The 20,590-nt window shown below is 34.1% G+C and overlaps 4 protein-coding genes across 5 annotated transcripts; all 4 read left to right on the top strand.

Annotated features, from left to right (window-relative positions):
- The first annotated feature begins 1,602 nt into the window (after window positions 1-1,602).
- LOC111282671 (la-related protein 6C-like) lies at window positions 1,603-4,540 on the top strand. The gene is made up of 10 exons (XM_022870867.2): window positions 1,603-2,179; window positions 2,453-2,534; window positions 2,619-2,713; window positions 2,927-2,998; window positions 3,094-3,173; window positions 3,269-3,347; window positions 3,444-3,491; window positions 3,605-3,673; window positions 3,757-3,882; window positions 4,012-4,540. Exons 1-10 carry the CDS (start codon window positions 1,613-1,615, stop codon window positions 4,231-4,233), a joined length of 1,440 nt encoding a protein of 479 aa, XP_022726602.2. The 5' UTR covers window positions 1,603-1,612; the 3' UTR covers window positions 4,234-4,540.
- A 2,295-nt stretch (window positions 4,541-6,835) lies between these two features.
- Window positions 6,836-9,183, top strand: LOC111282471 (peroxidase 10-like). Its single transcript, XM_022870562.2, has 4 exons — window positions 6,836-7,089; window positions 7,789-7,980; window positions 8,102-8,267; window positions 8,588-9,183. Exons 1-4 carry the CDS (start codon window positions 6,856-6,858, stop codon window positions 8,995-8,997), a joined length of 1,002 nt encoding a protein of 333 aa, XP_022726297.2. The 5' UTR covers window positions 6,836-6,855; the 3' UTR covers window positions 8,998-9,183.
- Window positions 9,184-10,209: 1,026 nt separating this feature from the next.
- LOC111281660 (uncharacterized) lies at window positions 10,210-11,046 on the top strand. The gene has a single exon (XM_089761176.1). The coding sequence runs from the start codon at window positions 10,508-10,510 to the stop codon at window positions 10,880-10,882; it is 375 nt and encodes a 124-aa protein (XP_089617302.1). The 5' UTR covers window positions 10,210-10,507; the 3' UTR covers window positions 10,883-11,046.
- Window positions 11,047-14,864: 3,818 nt separating this feature from the next.
- Window positions 14,865-19,177, top strand: LOC111282470 (peptidyl-prolyl cis-trans isomerase CYP40-like). Of its 2 annotated transcripts, XR_002689240.2 has the most exons (10): window positions 14,865-15,396; window positions 16,322-16,822; window positions 17,023-17,110; window positions 17,221-17,273; window positions 17,576-17,680; window positions 17,909-17,984; window positions 18,339-18,376; window positions 18,464-18,527; window positions 18,618-18,738; window positions 18,920-19,177. XR_002689240.2 is itself a non-coding variant. In XM_022870561.2 (9 exons), exons 1-9 carry the CDS (start codon window positions 15,217-15,219, stop codon window positions 18,638-18,640), a joined length of 1,128 nt encoding a protein of 375 aa, XP_022726296.2. In that variant the 5' UTR covers window positions 14,872-15,216; the 3' UTR covers window positions 18,641-19,177. The 2 variants fall into 2 exon arrangements, 1 of the variants encoding a protein (XP_022726296.2); XM_022870561.2 differs by having other exon boundaries at window positions 14,872-15,396; window positions 18,618-19,177.
- The last annotated feature ends 1,413 nt before the right edge of the window (window positions 19,178-20,590 follow it).

Genomic DNA, 20,590 nt, shown 5'->3' with positions numbered 1-20,590 from the left:
AAGTTTCCAGCACACAGTAAGTAAATTCTTTCTGTTTTCAGAAATATGCATGCATCATTAGATAAAACATGTATGATTCTGAAGGCATGATCAGCCTATCAATTCATAAATAGTATGAACCAGCTGATGAGTCTCCAAACAGGCTCTTGATTAGTCAAATTGTTCAAAACACCCAGATTTTATCATTTCACCTAACCCTGTCATATCCCACTAAAAAAACACAATAAGTTGTAATGTTTATCAGGCAGCATGACAAAACAGTCACTCTCATAAGGCAAAATAATAGAGAGAATCTAGACAAGATATAATGAAGGAGCCCACAATGAGAGGTCCAGTTCAGATATGTATTGTATACATTGGTTTGGTGAAAGAATTGAGCGAAAATGATAGAACCTCTCATTGAATTGCTTTCTAAATAGGGTTGCTTACCATATTTTTGGTACGGTTTAACTGATTACACTTTAAAACCCAAAATATGTATTCTGTTTCTTTTAAGAGGAGTTCTTGAATTGAATGCATACAGCAGCTGAGCATATTAGCTCCTCACATGGCAAAGCTTAACAAAAATATATGCTCTTGGTCCCAACAAGGAAACCATTCCTATCAAAGATTCCTTCAAAGACCAGCCATGGATGACGATCCCTGAAATGGGTATAGCATAATCATGAAAGTTTTAAATGAAAAGAAGAGCATTTGGTGGAAAAGACCAACCCAGGAACACACTTAACAGAATAAGCTTTCTTCAAATTCTATCCAGCTTGAAGTTGATGTGCACAAATCAAAAGTATTTTGTTTTCTAATCATCAATGTTAAGACCATTCACCTTGTCTATGTCAGAGCAAACAACATTGAGTTCTATCATCAAATGTAATCCAAAGTATTTCTTGTGGTGACTAAAAGCATTTTATTAATCAAAGTTTGTCCTCTTGTGAGATTTTTGTTTCCTTTTTTGGCACAAGACTAGTAAACCTTTTAAAAAAAAGAAACTTTGATTGTTCCCAGATCAGTCCAAACATCAAGTACGGAGGGTGGAGCTTTTGGTTGCATGCCTATGGTTGGTAGGCTGTAAGCTATCAATCACTGAAAACCCAAAATGACTTTTCAAAATAGTACTGTAACGGATTTTTTTAAAGAAAAACAATTGAGCATGCAACACAGCACAAAACATAAAACAAAACTACACAAGTTAAAAGGATTAGACCTCTTACTTACACAAGGGACATCCCATTGCATGTTGAAATCACCTGGAGTGAATCTTGGCAAGTTAGGGCCATGCTAGAAATCCAACCCCAAATTTGGGTAGAGGTATTGGCTGTTTAAGGTTGAAACCAACAACCATCTCTGTAGGCTCAGTGGGGCTTCCCTGGGTTAAGCGAGTCTGGAGCCCATTTAGCCTACTCTCTTCCTGAAATTTTCTCCACCATTAATAGAATTTCTTAAAGTTTCTTAGAATACTTTGATTAATTGGGTCCAATCTTTCATTTTAATCAACTAAAGTTAAAATAAAAAAAAAAGCTAAATCAATGTCACAAGACACGGGGCTAAAGGGAATGGCGTTGGTGGTGGCAAGTTCCAAACCTTAAAAAACCGGTCAAACCCAAAAGCAAGGGTCATGTGTAAGAAATCCACTCTCTCTCCGTATTTGGGTGCCAAACGTGGATTCAATATCAAACTGACAGTTACTAAACTTAAGGAGAGAAATAGAGAGAGATCAAATCAAGTTTCAAAGACATTAACTAAACCAAACAAAAACGGAGAGAGAGAGAGGAAAAAAACAAAGAACAAAGAGATCAAAAGAAGCAAAAATATGGCCCAAGCACAACCTGAGGAAAAGCCTAAAGAAATACCCCAAGAAAAGTTTCAAATGAAAGATGCCATGGAAGCAAAAGTAACGACCAGTTGTAGTAGTGGTAGTAGCAGTGGCAGCAGCAATAGTGTAACGTTCAAATTCAATGCACATGCACCAGAATTCGTGCCAAGATCGCAAACCCAAATGCCCATTTCGGGTTATTATTACCCTTGTTTCCACTATATAGGTGGTGCTGCTGGGTCTGATTGGTTCTTTGTTGGTGACCAAGAACCTGCTGCTTATTTGATCTCTAATCCTAATCTCTCAATCCCCAATTGTTCTTCCAAGAATGTGCTCACTGATGATCTCCGCCAAAAGATCATCAAACAGGTCATCCAATTTTTTTGGGTTATGTCAATTGGTTTCTTGATTTGCTTACTTTTTATCGATGTGACTGATTATGTTCAAGACTGATAGGATTTGCCATCTCCTGTTTGTCATATTTCTTTTAACAATAAATAGATCGGGCCATGCCATTAATTTAGATTCTTTTCCGTAAAGAGCCAGATTTTCCACATTGCTATGTGCAAGGTTATGGCCCCCATTTGCTTTCTCCACACTTACTGTGAGAATAGTATGATCCTAATTCTGTGTATAAAACAGGTGGAATACCAGTTCAGTGACATGAGTCTTGTAGCGAATGAATCCTTGTCCAAGCAAATAAGTAAAGATCCTGAAGGTTATGGTAAGGAAACGTATGGTTCTAGCAGTTGTTCTTTGTATTTTCAATTAACACAGTTTGAACTAATATGTATTGGCTGTGTTTTAGTGCCCTTATCTTTTATTGCATCTACAAAGAAAATCAAGTCCCTCATCACTAACAACCAGTTGCTGGCCCAAGCACTTCGTTCCTCCTCAAAGCTTGTAAGTTCTTTAGTTTCATTATTCTTTTTTTAAGCGTCAAGGGTTATTAGGCTTTGTCCAATAAATTCTTTAGCTGATTTAAGTAGGATTATTTATATCGGACTTAGTGAATTCATGACAAATTACAGCAAAACTAAAATGAATCTACAGCATTCTCCTCAGTTTGGTCATACATTAAAGTAATATCTTTGTAACTTTTTTTGTGCCTGAAAGATTGTGAGTGACGATGGTAAGAAGGTTAGACGTAAACACCCTTTCACTGAAAAAGACAGAGAGGAAGTGCAGGTAAGATATTGGAAATTTCTTGAATGACAAGCTGGTTTCCTTAAATTTTTTGGTCACTTGTGTATGATGCAATCTTCCTTCTCATTCCCTTGCAGTCCCGTACTGTTGTTGTAGAGAATTTGCCTGAAGATCATTCTCATCAGAACCTTGACAAACTTTTTAATGTTGTTGGGAGGTTATTTTTTACACTTCTATTTCAATTTCTAGTATGTTATATATATAATCCAGAAATGTTCTTTTGCAGCACATGCTAACAGTGTTCTAATATAGTGTGAAGAACATCCGAATATGTCATCCCCAGGAATCCAATTCTCCCCGTTCTAAAAGCGATTTTTTTATGTGTAACAAGGTATGAAGATTGGAACCAAACCTGTTTTCTTATTTGAGCATAGACATTGTTAGACAGTTTCCCTCATAATTCCTTTTTCTTTCCATTTTCTTTAAGCTACATGCACTTGTGGAGTACGATTCGACAGAGATTGCTGAGAAAGCGGTATGTTAATGCAGCAATGCTGCTATTGCTAGAACTTCTAGTTGTGATTAATTGTTTCTGTGCTTCAAATTCCGCTTTTGCAATGCCATTCAGAGCTTACTTATTTGCACCAGGTCGAGAAGTTAAATGATGAAAGGAATTGGAGAAAGGGGCTCCGAGTAAGGTTGCTGCTTAGACTCTCGGTATGTCTAACTAGATATTCATAATATTACATGCCGTTGCTTGATCGAAACCTGACAACTTTTATTCTGAAATGAACATGCAGCCAAAATCTGTTCTAAAAATCAGAAAAACAGAATTCAATGGCTTATTGGACGAGGATGATTCACCAATCGCTGTCTACTCTGAAGATTCCTCTCAGCCAAACAATGCTGAATCAATTGAGAATACTGTAAGCATCAATGATGTTTAACCATTTCCATTTTGGTTTCTAGCTATGGATCAAGAGAACTGGTAGGGGTCATGTTTGAAGCATATTTTTATCAGACTTTCGTTACAAGGAAAATTTCTATTCTGGTAGGCTGAGGACAATGCGGTGGGATCAAAAAAGGGATGGGCTAAAGGGCGTGGGAAGGGCCGCGGGCGCGTTCAAAACCACAGTGGACGTGCCCTGCTTGCTGCATCCCCTCAACCTAACAATGCAGTCCAATGTGAAGCATCTGTGAAACTGATGTCTAAGGGCCCAAGAATGCCAGATGGAACCAGGGGTTTCACCAGGGGGCGAGGCAAGCCGTTATGTTAACCATTGGATTGACGGATGGCGCATTCCTTTTTTTCCCTTCTTGTCTCCAGCCTATATTAACTAACTATTACTGGAATGGCTCTGCATTTCCTGAAAACAGCAGGAAATGATTTAGAAGCCATATGCATAGTCTGGCTTATAATATGTTATCAATAATTCAAAGCGTCTAGTTTAGTACTGTTTTCTGTAGCTATTTTGATAACAATTGTCTCCTGGCACACCATTTTTCTGGGTTATGTTGAGTATGGGTTGGGATTCAGTTTTATGTTTCAATTTTCTAATGTATCCGAATAATGCCATTGAAAGGTTACATCTGTTTCTCTCTTTCTCTAATTGTGAAACATGTGAATTACCACCATATCATGCAGCACTATACCACTTTATTCTAAACAGTAAAAATAATGCAATTTCAAACAGTAAAAAACACTTAAAAGAGGGTCAATGAAATTTTTTTCTTTCTATTTTTTCTGAAGGTTTGGATTTGTAATATAGACTTTGTTTATTCTTTTTCGGGCCAGAACTCCAGAATCCACGTCAAATTCAAGTTTCTTTAGTCATTATTTTCTTTGGTAATGGCCTTCTGATCCTGCAATTTTGCAGTAATAAGGTAGTAGATCATGAAGCCAGGCACGTACATTGAATGAATGACAACATGCTCGCAAGATTGCTCTCAAATTGGACCCATTTCCAAAGGTAACAATAAAAACCTTTTCTTGCCTTGTAAAGACGAGTTTTTTGTTCTCCTGTTGCTAGATAGCAACTGTTTCTGCTCACTGTTTTCCATGCACATGCAGTATTTAACACATACTATCACAGACAACTTTACTTCCAAAGCAAATTTATTGGACTTAAAAAGTTAAATGAAAAGAAAAAAAATACCCAGATTTATTAATGATCCAAAGTTTTCTCTGGGTTGTTTGATTGACCTGATCTAAGTATCTCAAGTCACCCATTTTGTCTATTTACCATTTACAAACATGTCTATGAAACAGTATGGCTTTTATTCGGTCAACTCCTTAATTGCACTAAACTATGATTCTTGCATCACAAGAAGCCCTCCTGATCAACTAGTATGGCTTGGTTCTCTGGTTACTTCACCTTGGGTGGATTAAGACCATCCACTCACCAGCCATATGAATTCATGGCCAATAAGTGGAAAGAAACAGTTTTCCTTGGTTTATACTTTTTATCTCTTTCCTTTTGGATGAAAGAGGCAATCTCTTACCTCAGTGGAATTGAGAAGGGCATTAAAGCAAACAAAAAATACATGTTATGAGATAGCAGGATTCTTATTGAAGTGGTTCTCCTGCTCCTACAATTAATTATCTGGGATAATCAATTGAAGGGCAATCATATTATATTTACGGAATGTGCTTGTGGAAATATCTTTTTATTATCCTGATTCACAGTTCAAAGTGGCACACTTCCATTGTTACTAAGTTGATAAAAAAGGATTAATCAAGCATCAATCAATGGTGCCTTATCTTTTTGTAGTTGACTTTGCAGAATTCTTTGGCATGCTTCCTAAATATGAGATTCTAGTGATATGATCATACTTTGGAATTTCCTGAGCACTTGTATGAATTCTTCCCGGACTACTTGATTATTTTCTTTATATCTTGCCAAACAAAAAATTTTTATGCGTGAGTGCACAAATTAGATAGATCATTAATTTGAATGAAAAAAAATGTATTTAATTTACTAAGTTTTGTATTATTTTCTAAGTTTTGTATTATTTTCTCTTTATCTGGTTTCTGGAATTAGCCCTTCTTATTTTTTGTCCAACCACTTCTGAATATTGCAGATGACCAGGTTATGTTACTGTATTTAATTTGCCTTCCTGTGAACAAGTGGAGATAAAATTTTGTGAATGGAGTCTAGATGAATCAAGGGGGGGGGGGGGGGAATGAACACAGATTGAATTGCTTCAGGTTAGGTGAACTCTGAAATGGATGAACCTGGATTTAGACATTTATATCTCTGGTTTATAGTTAACATTAAGGTGGTCATGATCAGTTAATATATATCAAATAACATATCTGGCTCCAGGTTTGGACTCCCTCTGTGAACCATTAATTTCTAAGTGGAAGTAAACTGCTTGTAATTTTAGATGTTCAGACTATGAAGTAATAGTCCAACATGTTGCAGTAATTTCATTTGAGAATCTTCTTCTAACTTGACAAGAAAAAGTGCTTGAGTGCTCTTCAGACAAAATTTTCCAACAGTATTAGCACTGACCTTAAAAATATAATACTCTTTTTTACAGGATCATGGGCCATTTTATGAGCCATTGTTCCTTGGTGCTTTTAATCATTTATATGTTTCACGTAAGAAATTTCCTATGAAAGGCACTCCTATGTCATCTCAATATAACGTATGCTTAGTTTGTACAGAAACTTGAACAAGGAGTTAAAATAGATGATGCCATTTTATAGTCATAACCTTTAAAGAACTAGAAGATGATGCTTTAACCCTGGTGTGGCCATTAGGAATAAGCCACCATAGTGTCATGGCCACTTTCGAACCTTAACCAATGAAATTACTGCTAGCTTCCATCGTTTCTGCATATAAATCTCCACTACCCTATCATAGATCATCAGGATAAGCATTGCAACTTCAGTCATGGGTAGCAAACTCTTCTCCTACTTTTCTTTTCCCTTCCTTTTAGGCTTGTATCTTTTCTCCTTTATCTCTCCATTTCCCTCTGCATACAGCCAGCTTGATTACCGATTTTATGATAGATCGTGCCCGAGCTTGTCAAACATTGTTAGGTATGGTGTCTGGGCTGCTTACAAGAATGATACGAGGATAGCTGCGTCCCTCCTGCGTTTGCACTTTCATGATTGTTTTGTAAATGTAACCACCTATGAATCTGTTACCTCTGGCTTGTCTATGTCTTTAACTTTTATAACTCAATCTCTTATCAAAATCATATTGAAACCAAAGATAAAAGGTGCCATTTTCATTGGTAGGGAAAAGAAATTAAAACTGTTGTGATTTACTTTCTGCATGTTTCAGTATCAGGAAAATGAATGATTTTCTTAGAAACCAAAGGCTTGCAGGATTATCATTATTGTTTCTTTTTTCTTCCTATTTCTTCACTTTTTTTTTTTTTTTTTTGTGAATTCTTTTTCTCCATTACAACTTCCTCAACAATCAAAGCAGAGCCTGAGGTTATCTTTCGAGTTAAAATGATAAATAAAACAGCTTCTCTCAGTTGCTAGTATGTTTAATCATTTATTCTTGTTTTTTAATTGCCAAGAAAACATGAAAAACTTTAAAAAATTAGCTACTAAATCATTGGTCGAATATATCATTCACGTTACGTGAACTTTTTGCATTTTGTAACATACTTTCATGGCATAACAAATATAGGTAGACAACTCTTTGGGAGTGATATGTTACATAAATGCTTCACTTAGCTTTATATTGTATCATATAAAGAAGAAGGGAATCTTTATTAGACTGTTTGGATAGCTTTAGGTGTCCATAATTTTAGATTCTTCAATGTAGACTTTAACTTAAATTTGCTGAAGAGTTTTCTTTCTGGCATAGGGCTGTGATGCATCGGTGCTTCTTGATGACACAGATGATTTCAAGGGCGAGAAGAATGCTTTTCCAAACCGTAACTCTGCTCGAGGGTATGAAGTCATTGACAACATAAAAGCAGATGTTGAAAGATTTTGCCCATCAACTGTTTCATGTGTTGATATATTGACTCTTGCAGCAAGGGAAGCTGTTGTCTTGGTGATTGACATGTTTATGTTTATGTTTATGGCTTCTAAAAACCCTGTTAATCAAATCTCATAATAATTAATAATAATAATTTTCCTTTTCCTTTCTCTTTTCTACTGTTTTTGTTGGTCAGGCAGGAGGGCCTTTCTGGCAGGTAATGCTAGGGCGACGAGATGGAATAACTGCTAGTCAGCAGGCAGCTAATGAACAATTGCCATCACCTTTCGAGCCTCTGGAAAACATCACTGCCAAATTCACATCAAAGGGTCTTGACCTTAAGGATGTTGTGGTCCTCTCAGGTTCTTTTTCTTAACAAATTACTCAGAATGACTGTGGGTTATACTCTCATGCTTGCCTTTTTTTTTCCATTTTTCAATTGAAAGTGAGAAGGTTGCTGCAAAGTGCAAAGTGGTGGTCCTGTGGACTATTACAGATGATGAAGCATCACCAAAAATGACAGTCAAACATTTAAGATTCTTAATCGTGTCACTTACATGCAGCATTAAATGACCCATTTCTGCTATAAATTCGAAAATTTGACTCATTTTAAATGCTTGAATGAGGTCTCCAAAGATATGAAATTGATACGGATGCCTTACCTGTTTAATGATTATTGCAGGAGCTCATACCATAGGTTATGCTCAATGTTTTACCTTCAAGAGTAGACTCTACAACTTCCAGGGCTCTGGTAAGCCTGACCCCACGCTCGATTCTTCAGCCTTCAAAAGCTTGCAAAGCATGTGTCCAAACACAGACTCCTCAAACAGCAATCTCGCTCCCCTTGACTCAACTGCCTATAGATTTGACACTACGTACTACACAAACCTTGTGAGCAAAACAGGGCTTCTTGAATCTGATCAAGCATTAACGCGAGATCCCAAAACTGCTGCAATGGTTAATTCCTATAGCACGAATTCTTATCTTTTCTGGAATGATTTTACCACATCAATGGCAAAGCTTGGTAATCTTGGTGTGCTCACAGGGGACAAGGGACAGATTAGAAAAAAGTGTGGGTCTGTGAACTTGTAAATTGCTAGGGTATGAAATGTCGGTCCATGTATGGAGCTTATGTAGTTTAATCACTGCACCAAGTCAGGTTGTCAATATGCTTCAATAATTTGGTGTTCCTGTGTTAGGTTTATGATTAATCATTCTCCAAGAAATATGTAACAAAAACTATACTTTAGATGAATCAGAAGCTATGCGAATCATTATCCATCAAAAGTTCTTTGATGCTTTTCCATATTCATAAAACAAAACAAATATAAAAGCAACTTTTGATTAATTTTTCACTGTTTCTTGTAGAACACCGTAAGAATTATAGAGAAAGCTTTTGAGAAGTTTTTTTTTTTTAGGACAAAATTTAGATGAATTTTTTAATATAATTTAATAAAAATTTAAATTAATAAATTTCAATAAAAATAAATAATATGTAAAAAATTATTAAAATTTTAATAAATATTTATTCAATAATTAAAAGTTTTACTAAAAAGAAAATTTATTAATTTTTTTTTTCAAAATTTACACTATTATTTATATAATAACACATTTTAATTTTTAATTTAATTATTTTTAATAAAAAACTTCATCTAAAAAAATTTATTTCTTTCCCTCAACTAGTTATTTCTCAGATCAAAGTTACTTGTTCTCTTGAAGCTTGGGACTGTTTTTAAAAAATAAATAATAAGTAATTAAACCCCAAAGAAAAAAAGATTGCCCGAAAGATTTAACACATCCAAAACTCTATGAACAGTAACATCGAACGGCACGAAACTCATTGTTTTGCCTTTTTCCCTTCCTTTTTTGTCCTTTACTTTACAGAAGGCATCGGATAAGAGCTGGACAGATTGTTGTCCCCCTGATTCCGATCCAACTCTTAAAATATTTTACTCGATTTTAACCTAATTTCACAATGAGTTATTATGTTTGATATTTTGGTTCGACTCGATATAGATAATTTGCGTCGATCGATTAATTTAATAATATTTATAAAACTTTTTTTTAAGAGTATAAAAATATATTATTTTATTAAATTTATATTTTAAATTAAAATATTAAATAATTATTTTATTAATATATAAATAATAAAAATTATATTTTTATATATACAGGAGTGAGTTGAGTTGAGTCGGAATAACATAAAATCAATCTTCAAACCGACTTTGATTTTTTTAAAAGCACTGGATTCGTCTTCAATTTGCTCTTTGATTTAAAAAAAAAAAAATTCGACACATCGGAATGGATTGAAACTAATCAAATGCTTTTGTTTTGCCGTCCGTAAATATATTTTTCTCTCTCCTAAATCCTTTTAAAAGCCCATTAATTTTTTATTATTTTATTTTAATTTCTTTTAATTTTCATGATCCAAAATACAAAATCGAAACCCCACTTCTGACTTCCCATTTTCTTCCATTCTTATTGCTAACTAGGAAGCTTAAACCTGCAAACCCCCCTCCCCCAATCCACAAGAAAAAAGAAACCTTCAGATATACATTTATCTGAAAACAAGTTCTTTTGTTTTTCCCTTCTTACTTTGGTGATGTCTACGCCATTAGGGCAGCAGCCACCATCCGTAGGAGTGAGCCAGCAAGCCTACAAGGCCCATACGGGACACGGGTCGGTTGGACCAGTCATAGCCGTTCTAGTACTGATCACAATCCTCGGAGTCATAGCTGGCATGATCGGGCGGCTATGTTCAGGGCGTCCTATCATGGGCCATGGTCAGTACGATTTTGAAGGTTGGTTTGAGAGGAAATGCTCTTCTTGCCTTGACGGTCGGGTGGACCCGCCTCCGCCGCGGCCCACGGAGGAGGTGGTAGTGGTGGTGCCTGCAGAGGAGACCCAACAAGAAATCAAAGAAGAAGCAGCTCAAGTTCAAGGACAAAAGCATCATGGAAGTAGCAGTGGATCTTGATTATTAATTCTTGAGATTTTTTTTTCTTTTGCCTTCATGGTTATACTCTTATTGTACGTGAAAAAAAATGGATTCTCTTTTTTATTAGACTTTTGTTATAATTTTTAATGTTAATGTCATTGTCCTCTTGAGTTCTTATATGAGTCATTCATGAGAAGAACTAGATTCAAAAGAAACAATTTTTTTAACAAATACTATATGTGATCTGAGGGCAAACATAATTATTTCTTTAAAAATTTGTTCATAGTTACTATTCTTTTGTAATAATTATGATAATTATGTCACAAACAAGATATCCAACTCTCATATTTAAGATTTTCCCTCAAAAGTTTTAAAAAAAATTCTTTCATTGAATAATCCAATATCATATAAATTCAGATGAGATATATGAAAAAAAAAAATCCTATTTATGATTGAATAAAATAATATTTTGCATAAAAAATAATTATAATATTATTTTGGATTTAAAAATGTGAAGTTGGGTATGATGTGAATGACTTGCATTGATGGCTAATTTGAGTGTGGTTTTGTAGTTTGTTGGGTCTTTCAGCTTTTGGTTGCTGCAGTTGCATGACTCATTATTGTCTTCATTTATTTTTCTTTTGATTCCATTGGATTCTCTTTTTCTTCTTGGTTTTTTTGTATTAACTATTCTCAAGTTTAGTTTGCAGTCTCACATAGATTGCTTTTTTAATGTTCACATTCCTTTGTTAGCAACATGAGATGAGACGGTAGAATTTTGACCGCCATGCATGCCGGTTTTGGAATTCTGGGTTCCCCAAACAAGACAGATACAGCCATTAACAAACAGCAGTGAAAATGGTGTTGCCGGTGGCGGTGCTGTTTAGAAAATAGAAATCTGGTTATTCCAATGCAAATTGACTGTCGGTTTTATTCTTTCTAAAGTGTGTCAAACATATGCAAATAATTGGCCAATCAGGATTGACATAAGTTGTTAAGATTTAGAATTTAGATATAAAGTATTCAGATTCAAATTTTTTAAATTTTTTATTAATAAATGATATGTAAATTTAAAAATTTTAAAAATAATTATAAATTTTTTTATGAATTGATGACTTATCATCTTAAAGATGAGATAACTTTCATCTTAAAAACAAAGTAATCTCCCTTATTTTTAAATTTATAAATTCAAAAAATCTTAAAAAATCAATAAATGCTTGTAGATTGATAAATTCTCTTAATCTTAGAGACAAAATAATCTTCCTTACTCCTAAACTTTTCTAGATAAAAAAAAAAAACTCATGGAAAGAATTTAGGTCAAACTACTAAATAATGAAAAATTGAAAATCACATTTTAATTGTATGCCAAACATATTCTCATCAAACATGAGGATCAAAAATAGTGTAAGACAGATGGAAAAGTGGGTTCAAGGTTGGGCCACAATAAAATTTGTCTTGCCCTTTTCTAGTAAAATTTTACTCGCACAAACCCATTTTTGTAGGATGATAATACCAGCAGAGCGTCACGTGGTAATGGGGTTGTACACCAAAAAGAAGTTTGATTTTGAAAAAGCATGTGATTTGAGCAGCTTTTGTCTCAGCCTCAGGCCTCAGCCACCTGCATCCATTATTAACTATCAAACTAAATGGTGAAAAAGGTCACTCTCTCTCCCTCTATAGGAAAGTTACTGGGTACAAGTCTGTACTGTCCTACTTTCCATTTAGATCCTGTCCAGCTCGTGGATTCTTTTGTCAGTAAAATCTCGGGAGTGGCAACTTCTGCAATAAACAAACCAGTCCCAGGGTGGCAACGAAAAAAGTTGAAAATGATAACAAACCAGTTGCCGGGTTGATGGCCTCTGAGAAAGAAACATTGGGCTTTCTTGGCTGTTGCCTGCGCTCTGCTTCTCAGCCCATGTCAAAATCCGAAAGACAGTTTCATTGCCCAAATATTGTAAAATATAAACCATTAAGCCCGAGAAAGAGTTGTGATAACAATTGGGATTTCATGCACTGTGGCTAATGTAAGTAAAAACACCATGTATATTAGTATTGATAGCCTTTCATTTCTCTGTATTTTACTGCTTTAGGACAAAAAACCTAACAATCAATCCCTTTCCAAGGTGCATCCATAGTTGTTGTTTTATAATGAAAACTTCCAAAACATTTCACTAGAACTTCCATCATGCTTCCATTCTCAAAACCCCACAACTTTTCTCTAGTCAAGCAAGTGATCTAATAAAAACATCAACATACAAATTATACTTCTTGATTTGCCAATGAAAGTGGAAAGTTTGTTGTTCACCCACTCTCTTCTAAAAAAAATAACGATGCCTGAGTCAAGCTTGCGTGGACTCAATTTTCAGATCCAAAAAAACAGGCCATGATCATTGACAAGTGGCTGCAAGTTGTAACTTGTAACCACCATCCACCGCTAATTGAAAATTGGATTAGCCATTGTTTGTGCCTTTCAAAGGGTCCACATCGAGGTCGGCTGGCTTCTTCTTGTATTGCATGCCACTGAATTTTGGCAAAGCAATTTGGTTAGACCCATAACAGCACTGTTTTTAGTGCCATTGACGTATTACCATTGTTGACTCTGTTGCTTGGTTTATTATTGCTGCTATAATAAGCAAAGAAAATAGGCAATCTCATCAAGAGATGTTTTTGTCAAAACAACTGTGTTCTTGTGAAGTGACGATTATAACAAGGACAGACAAAAACCCAAAATGGGGCAGCTTTAACCAACTTACATTGACAGATTAACATACATGTGCGCAGTGCGCAAAATACAAAACAGAAGACATGATCCATTAACAGTGATTAAAGATACTAGTTTTACCTGATCAATTAGTCTACAAACAAAGAAACAAAATCCCAGGATTTTTATGTACAATACGAAGCACAATATCATGGTTGACATCTCCAATATGCTGTGTAAAAACGAACAAATGATGTCAATCACTTCTCTTTGTACTCTCTTACCAAACCACCTTACATTTGATGGATTTTCTTAAAGATCTTGATTTACTCCCACTACCCTTTGCTTCCCCTTTTTTTTCATCCTCATCCATTATGTTCTTTTTACAATGAATTATTTCATTATTTGCATATATCATTTAACCTCATTTCTTCTGCACAAAAGAACAATCCTAGAAACTGAATCATTCTCTTTGTAATAAAAATATTTTATTTTAATACAACAATATTGTAGATTCATATACGCTTGTTGACAACTTAAAATGAATTTCCAAGTGAAAAAAGAATAATAAAGAAAAGGGGTTGTTTTTACCTCTCAAAGTGAAGACTTGAGTAGTGCAGTTAATGACCTAACCCATGTTTTCTATTAAAAAAAAAAAAAGAACTTAGTCGTAGTTAAAGAGACTCATGAACCAACCCATTATCAGTTTTTTTTTTTACTTGACATTATGCAAATTTGAATTTTGATCATAAATTTAAAATCTACCATTCAACCAATCATCAATTGTTGGTTTAATATATAAATTTAATAATTCATATATTTATATCGTATAAAATATTAAAATTTATATATATTTTTTTTATTTTATTAAATTTAAATATAATTATTATTAAAATTTTAAATTATATTATTTTTATATTTTATATTAATATTATATTTTAAATTATTAAATCTACTAATATCCTTTGTTATTACATGAATTTAAGTAAAAAATCTAATTTCAAGAAAAATTAAAGATTAACACTTATCATTGATCTAACATTCATTAATGGTTTTTTTTTTGGTAAGACATTCATTAATGTTATTATTAGGTATTGAGCGACCCGAACATAAACAAATGATTGTCAAAATTATTATGAGATTAAATTTGGTAAAAGAATCTGATTTAATTGGACCATAAATAACAAATGGAAAACACAAATACCCATGTCCTCACAAAGAATTTATTAAGTTTGGCCGATGAATATTCTAGACTTAAAGGATGAAGTACTATAGAGGTTAAAACTATAAAACCCACAAAACCAATCGCCTGAAAGGGCCAATTATTATTTATACATCAAAAGAAAAGAAAAATCAACAAACAGAGAGAGAGAGGGGGGGAGGGAGAGCAGAGCAGTGCTTACCCAAACTCCAAAGAGTCAGTGACCCCATTTTGATATTTGGAATAATAAATAAATTAAATTAAAAAAATGGGGACTAGGGTTTTACAGAGAAGAAAAAGAAGTCTCTAGAGAGAAAGAAAGAGTAGGTCATTTTTCTCTCTCTCTCTCTCTCTCTATATATATATATATAAGCACAAAACTGTATAGCAACAAAGAGAAAGAGAAAAAGAAAAAGAAAGGAAAGGAAAGGAAAGAAAAGAAAAGAAAGGAAAGGAAAAGAGAGGTATATTATGAATATGACGAGGAGGCAGCGGTGTTATTTGGATATAAGCATAGGAGAAGAGCTCGAAGGAAGGATAATAGTGGAACTGTTCAATGATGTAGTACCCAAAACTGCAGAGAATTTCAGGGCTCTTTGCACTGGTGAAAAGGGCATTGGTCCTAACACTGGTGTGCCGCTTCACTACAAGGTCCCTTCCCCCTTGTCTTCCTTTTATTATTTTTTTAATGTAGGGGTTTTGCTTACTGGGTTTTTGTTGGGTTTGCTTGTGGTTAATGGAATGACTCTTATGCCATTGAACTTGTCCAAAGTCATGGGATTTTTTTGCTTCTCTTTGTACTCTTGGAATGAAAGATTGATTTTTTTTCTTTTTGAATTAATTGTTTTTGGGGTGGGAACAGTCTGAGTAGAGAGAAACCGTGGAGTATTATTGTTAACCTTGAATCGCTATTGCTACTTGATTTTGCTAATGGATCTTTTGAATAAGAATATTTGGTAATTTTGATTTTTTTCCTCTTTTTTTTTACTTGTGGTAGTCTCCAAGAAAGGTTGTTTATGATTCTTTATGCATTCTATAGTCTAAGCTTCAATCATTGATCTTTCTCGACAACAAAGAAATATAATAATTCATTTAGCATTCCTTGACTGATAGTTTTGGCAATCAGCACGTCATTTGGGATTCAATTGTTCTTTTTTTTTTTTTTTTGCTTTAGTAATGCCATGTAAACCGTATCTGTTAACAGATGGCAGAAATTAGAAATGCCATCTAACTATTTGTGATGCTACAAATGGCCTGTCTATGAAACGCTGGCACACTGGAGTGGCGGCTTTTGACACCTAGAAATAGAAAAACTTAGGGGGTGCTTGGCTTTGACTTAAATCATTAACACGATCTTGGCCATAGTTTCTCCTTTTTTCTTTTTTCAAGAAATGATCTTCCATTCTCATTCTTTGACTTAAAAATATGTTATAAACAGGTCCTTGTGGTTTTCAAAATTGGTTATGTTGCAAGTCGCATATTGCAATGTTAATTTCATTGATTAATGATTATACATGCCTTTAGATGGGAATTTCGTTTTTGTTGGGTTTGAATGATATATGTCTTTTTATTTCAGGGAGTTCGTTTTCATCGGGTTATCAAAGGATTTATGGTACAAGGTGGAGATATATCTGCTGGAGATGGTAGTGGAGGAGAGTCAATTTACAGTTTGAAATTTGAAGATGAAAACTTTGAATTGAAACATGAAAGGAAAGGAATGTTATCTATGGCAAATGCTGGTCCAAACACAAATGGCTCTCAGTTCTTCATCACTACAACTCGCACTTCTCATTTAGATGGGAAACATGTTGTATTTGGTAAGGTTGTCAAGGGAATGGGAGTCGTTCGTTCAATTGAACATGTAACAACTGGTGAAGCCGATTGTCCAACTATTGATGTTATAATTGCTGATTGTGGAGAAATCCCTGAGGGGGAAGATGATGGGATTTCTAATTTTTTCAATGATGGTGACATTTATGCTGATTGGCCCGCTGACCTTAATGAGAGTCCTGATGAGCTCTCTTGGTGGATGACTGCTGTGGATTCTATTAAGGCTTTTGGAAATGAACATTATAAGGTAATGGGCTTATGTGTGTTTATTAATGCAGTAATGGTTTCATTGCCACATGGGATTGCACTTAAATAACCCTCTTGATACACTTGACATTTCAAGATGGTGCTTCCTGGATTTATTGCTCACCCTTTCTCTCCCTTGTTTCCATTCCCTTTTAGTTTCTCCTTTGAATTCTCATTTCTGCTAATGAATGTCCTTAATAGAAACAAGACTATAAGATGGCTCTCAGAAAGTACAGGAAGGCTTTACGCTATTTAGATATCTGCTGGGAGAAAGAAGGGATTGATGAAGGTGACAACATTTCTTTGCTGTACATGGTATCATCTTTCACTTATAAATAAAGTAGTATGATTCTTTATTCACCATGGTTGGTCTGCATATACTATGTTGTGGTTTTGCAGAGAAGAGTTCAAGTTTGAGAAAGACGAAATCCCAGATATTCACAAATAGCTCTGTAAGCTTCATTCTTCACTCTTCAACTGACTCTATCAATTGTTGAGCACTATAGGTTTGAATAATTTTCAACCTAGGCAGCACTAATTTACTGCCTAGATGCCATATCAGAAAGTAACTTTTATCTTTTATACCATAGAGGTGATAAATATCGACTATTATTGTTTTATGTTAACATGCTCTTTGTTTTATGTTCTGTTTATCTTTTAATATCTTTTATTGTTGCCTTGTCTGTCAACTTGTAATTTGGACTAATCTTAGTTGTCTTACATTTTTTTTCTAATACTTGATGAGTGGCTTTAGGCCTGTAAGCTGAAACTAGGGGATCTGAAGGGAGCACTTTTGGACACAGAATTTGCAATGCGTGATGGAGAAAACAATGTGAAAGCCTTGTTTCGCCAAGGTCAGGTTAGTGTCTCTCATTGGTAATAATTTTAATCTCTTGGATGCTGGCAGCTTTTTCTTATATTTGGTCTGGGCTAGTTATCTTTAATGGAAAATTTTGTTGAGATGCATACCATAGACCTTCCTTAGAAGCTGCCTTTACAGCTTGCCTTTTGGTTATATTTTTTATGCTGCATTTTCTGTCTATTCAAGAACATTCTGTTCCTAATGATTGTGATACTTATCTGCCAGGCACACATGGCACTTAATGATGTTGATGCTGCTGCTGAAAGCTTCAAGAAAGCTTTGCAATTGGAGCCAAATGATGGTTAGCGATGAACTTTGACTTGGCTACAATGAACTTAATATCAGATCATTACCCTTTGCAGAAGTTTTTGAGCTGTATGTTTATTTAAGGGGTTGGCAGGTGTGAAATGGGAAAATTACCCTCTCAAATTGGGATCTTGGAAAGTGTAGTGAACTTTATCTGGCTTTGACTCATTTTAATATTCTACATAAAATTAGGCCAAGGATATATCTTCTTATCTTTGGTGAAACCTGCCTGCTTCATATGCAGGATGACTAGATCAAGGCAGTGTATATCACTGTATTTTCAACATGTTACTTTCTGCAACTTGTTGAGACTTTTTTTTATAACTTTTTGTAATATATTGTGTTTCAGGTGGAATAAAGAAAGAGCTTGCTGCTGCTATGAAAAAGGTTAGTATATAAAATTGAATTTCTAGCATCTTGTGGCATTACATATTTACAAACAAATGTGTTTATGCACTAAAACTTGGTGAGCAGATCAATGATCGGCGCAATGAGGAGAGAAGGAGATATCGTAAGATGTTCCAACCACACTCGGCCGGTATGTCATGTGTGTTGGTTTTGGGCACACTTTTATTCTTTTTGTTGCTTGAGGTGGACTTTTGACGTTTTCTGGGACTGTGCAATGCAGGAGTGGATAACCATGATGGTTAAAAGCTTCGTTTGTCTTTTGCTGTTTCATAGTGAGATAGTGTCATCTGGTTCAGGCTTTCTTGATTAGGATCTCTTACCTTTTTTGGACAAAAAACTAGGTATGGGTATTCAGCTTCTGCTTTTTGGTGCAACTGTTTGATACTAATTTTCCATAGCCACCGATGAAAACTTAAAGCTAATGGAAATTGGAGACAAATATTGTGTTCATTCAGGAAACAATGAAGCTGTAGCTTTCCTTAAAAGAGTACGTGTCATGTTGATTTTACTAATCTTCCTCAGGTTTCAGTGGAAGCAGAGGAAGCATTCCAGCAAATTCAACTGTACAAATCTGAGGTTACTTGAACTAATTCTTGTTTCTAATGAGAGTTTTCATGCAAGTTAATCAGGACCTAGGAAATTTAGACCAAGACTGATCCCAGACTCTAGACAATCCTTGTCTTTCGTTCAATATGAGTATAAAATGTACAATTTTTGTTTCGGACAATTTCTTTAAGTGAGGTCTTAATATGAAAATTTTATCAGTCTGCCTTTCTTTCAGCACGTGTTGGCCATGAATTTTGTTTTTCTTTTTCTATCTCATGGTTTTGTGTGCCTCTGAACCATTTATCTTTTTCTAAATGGCAAAACTGTTCATTAAGTCTGCGCAAGGACAGGCTGTTTTTGGCTGAGTCGTGGTGGGTTGATCACTGTACTGGTTTAAGAATAACCACTTGACCCAAAAAAAAAAAGCCTGGATTGTTACCGAATAATCAATAAATCCATTATAGTGGCTCTCACTATGATTTATAGTTATCAAGCCCCAAATCCCTTTAGCACATCAGTAGCAGCATCTTTCCAGGTTTCATGATAAAAGTCGTCAATATCATTATTCACCAGAAGGGTTCTGCGCATGAAAGCATTGTATCTAAACTCGAGTTTGAATCCCAGAAATTTGGTCACTTAAACTAAGTGGTGAAAAGAAACTGTGAATTATCATAAAACTTGCCTGTTTTCTGGGTTTCTCACAACGAGATATCGAATCGTGAGATAGGAATTTCTCTGCATCTATTGAGCAACAAACTCCTGTATAGCTGGATAGCAAGTTTCCTTGCTCCAGCTTCAATTTCAGGAGTTGTATTGTCTGGTAATCTCAAAGTACAAAAATAATGGGCATTACCTAAAATGATGACAAAAATGATTTAATAATGGATATTACCGAAAATCATGAAAAAAATTATTCATTATGATGTCAATTCTGTCTTTTTCCTTTTTTAGCAATCCTATTTTGTTTTGGCTATATGCTAAGAAGAAAAATAAAGGGTTAATATGCAATTTAATTTTTTAATAATTACTTTTAACAATTTAATAGTTATAAATAAAGGGTTAATACGTAATTTAATTTTTTAATAATTACTTTTAAAGATTTAATAGTTATAAAAAATTCATTAGTATAAAAAATTTTTCATTTTTTTTAATTAAATCAATTTTGAATTAAAAAAAATCAATGGATAGAAAAAATAAAATAATTCATCTCTCCACTTAATTAAAATATTTATGAGCGACTTTTTATGATTCATTATGATGTCAATCCTATATATATATTTTTAGCAATCTTATCTTGTTCTGGCTATTTGCTGGGAAGAAAATTAAGGAGTTAATATGTAATTTAATTTTTTAATAATTCTCTTAAGATTTGATATTTATAAAAAAAAAAACACCATTAAGTGTTAAATTTTTGTTTTTATAAAATATTTTATATCATTGATTAACACAGTTAATCAAAATAATAACATGATAAATATTGATTAATAAAAATGCATATCGTGTTGTGATATTATTAATGTCATTAATTTTTTTATTATATGAGCATAAGGAAAATAGACATTTTGTTACAATTTTAAAAAAGTAAATTATACCAAATTAATTAGAATACCAATTTATAAAATGTTTGTTTGATTTAATTATAAACAA

Source organism: Durio zibethinus, chromosome 5 (assembly GCF_047325235.1).
Source record: "Durio zibethinus cultivar Kanyao isolate XHJ-2024 chromosome 5, ASM4732523v1, whole genome shotgun sequence".
NCBI classification, from domain to species: Eukaryota; Viridiplantae; Streptophyta; class Magnoliopsida; order Malvales; family Malvaceae; genus Durio; species Durio zibethinus.
The sequence above is the reverse complement of the archived record's forward strand: the minus strand, read 5'-3'. Positions and strand labels throughout refer to the sequence as shown.

What these genes read in the sequence shown, in the direction of transcription:
- LOC111282671 (XM_022870867.2), top strand. Translation starts at nt 1,613, where the DNA reads ATGTGTAAGAAATCCACTCTCTCTCCGTATTTGGGTGCCAAACGTGGA. An exon ending in ATTTTTTTATGTGTAACAAG is followed by an intron (nt 3,348 to 3,443) that starts GTATGAAGATTG and finishes ATTTTCTTTAAG; the next exon opens with CTACATGCACTTGTGGAGTA. An exon ending in GGTTGCTGCTTAGACTCTCG is followed by an intron (nt 3,674 to 3,756) that starts GTATGTCTAACT and finishes ATGAACATGCAG; the next exon opens with CCAAAATCTGTTCTAAAAAT.
- LOC111282471 (XM_022870562.2), top strand. Translation starts at nt 6,856, where the DNA reads ATGGGTAGCAAACTCTTCTCCTACTTTTCTTTTCCCTTCCTTTTAGGC. An exon ending in CAAGGGAAGCTGTTGTCTTG is followed by an intron (nt 7,981 to 8,101) that starts GTGATTGACATG and finishes TTTGTTGGTCAG; the next exon opens with GCAGGAGGGCCTTTCTGGCA. An exon ending in GGATGTTGTGGTCCTCTCAG is followed by an intron (nt 8,268 to 8,587) that starts GTTCTTTTTCTT and finishes TGATTATTGCAG; the next exon opens with GAGCTCATACCATAGGTTAT.
- LOC111281660 (XM_089761176.1), top strand. Translation starts at nt 10,508, where the DNA reads ATGTCTACGCCATTAGGGCAGCAGCCACCATCCGTAGGAGTGAGCCAG.
- LOC111282470 (XM_022870561.2), top strand. Translation starts at nt 15,217, where the DNA reads ATGAATATGACGAGGAGGCAGCGGTGTTATTTGGATATAAGCATAGGA. An exon ending in TTGGAAATGAACATTATAAG is followed by an intron (nt 16,823 to 17,022) that starts GTAATGGGCTTA and finishes TGTCCTTAATAG; the next exon opens with AAACAAGACTATAAGATGGC. An exon ending in AGATATTCACAAATAGCTCT is followed by an intron (nt 17,274 to 17,575) that starts GTAAGCTTCATT and finishes GAGTGGCTTTAG; the next exon opens with GCCTGTAAGCTGAAACTAGG.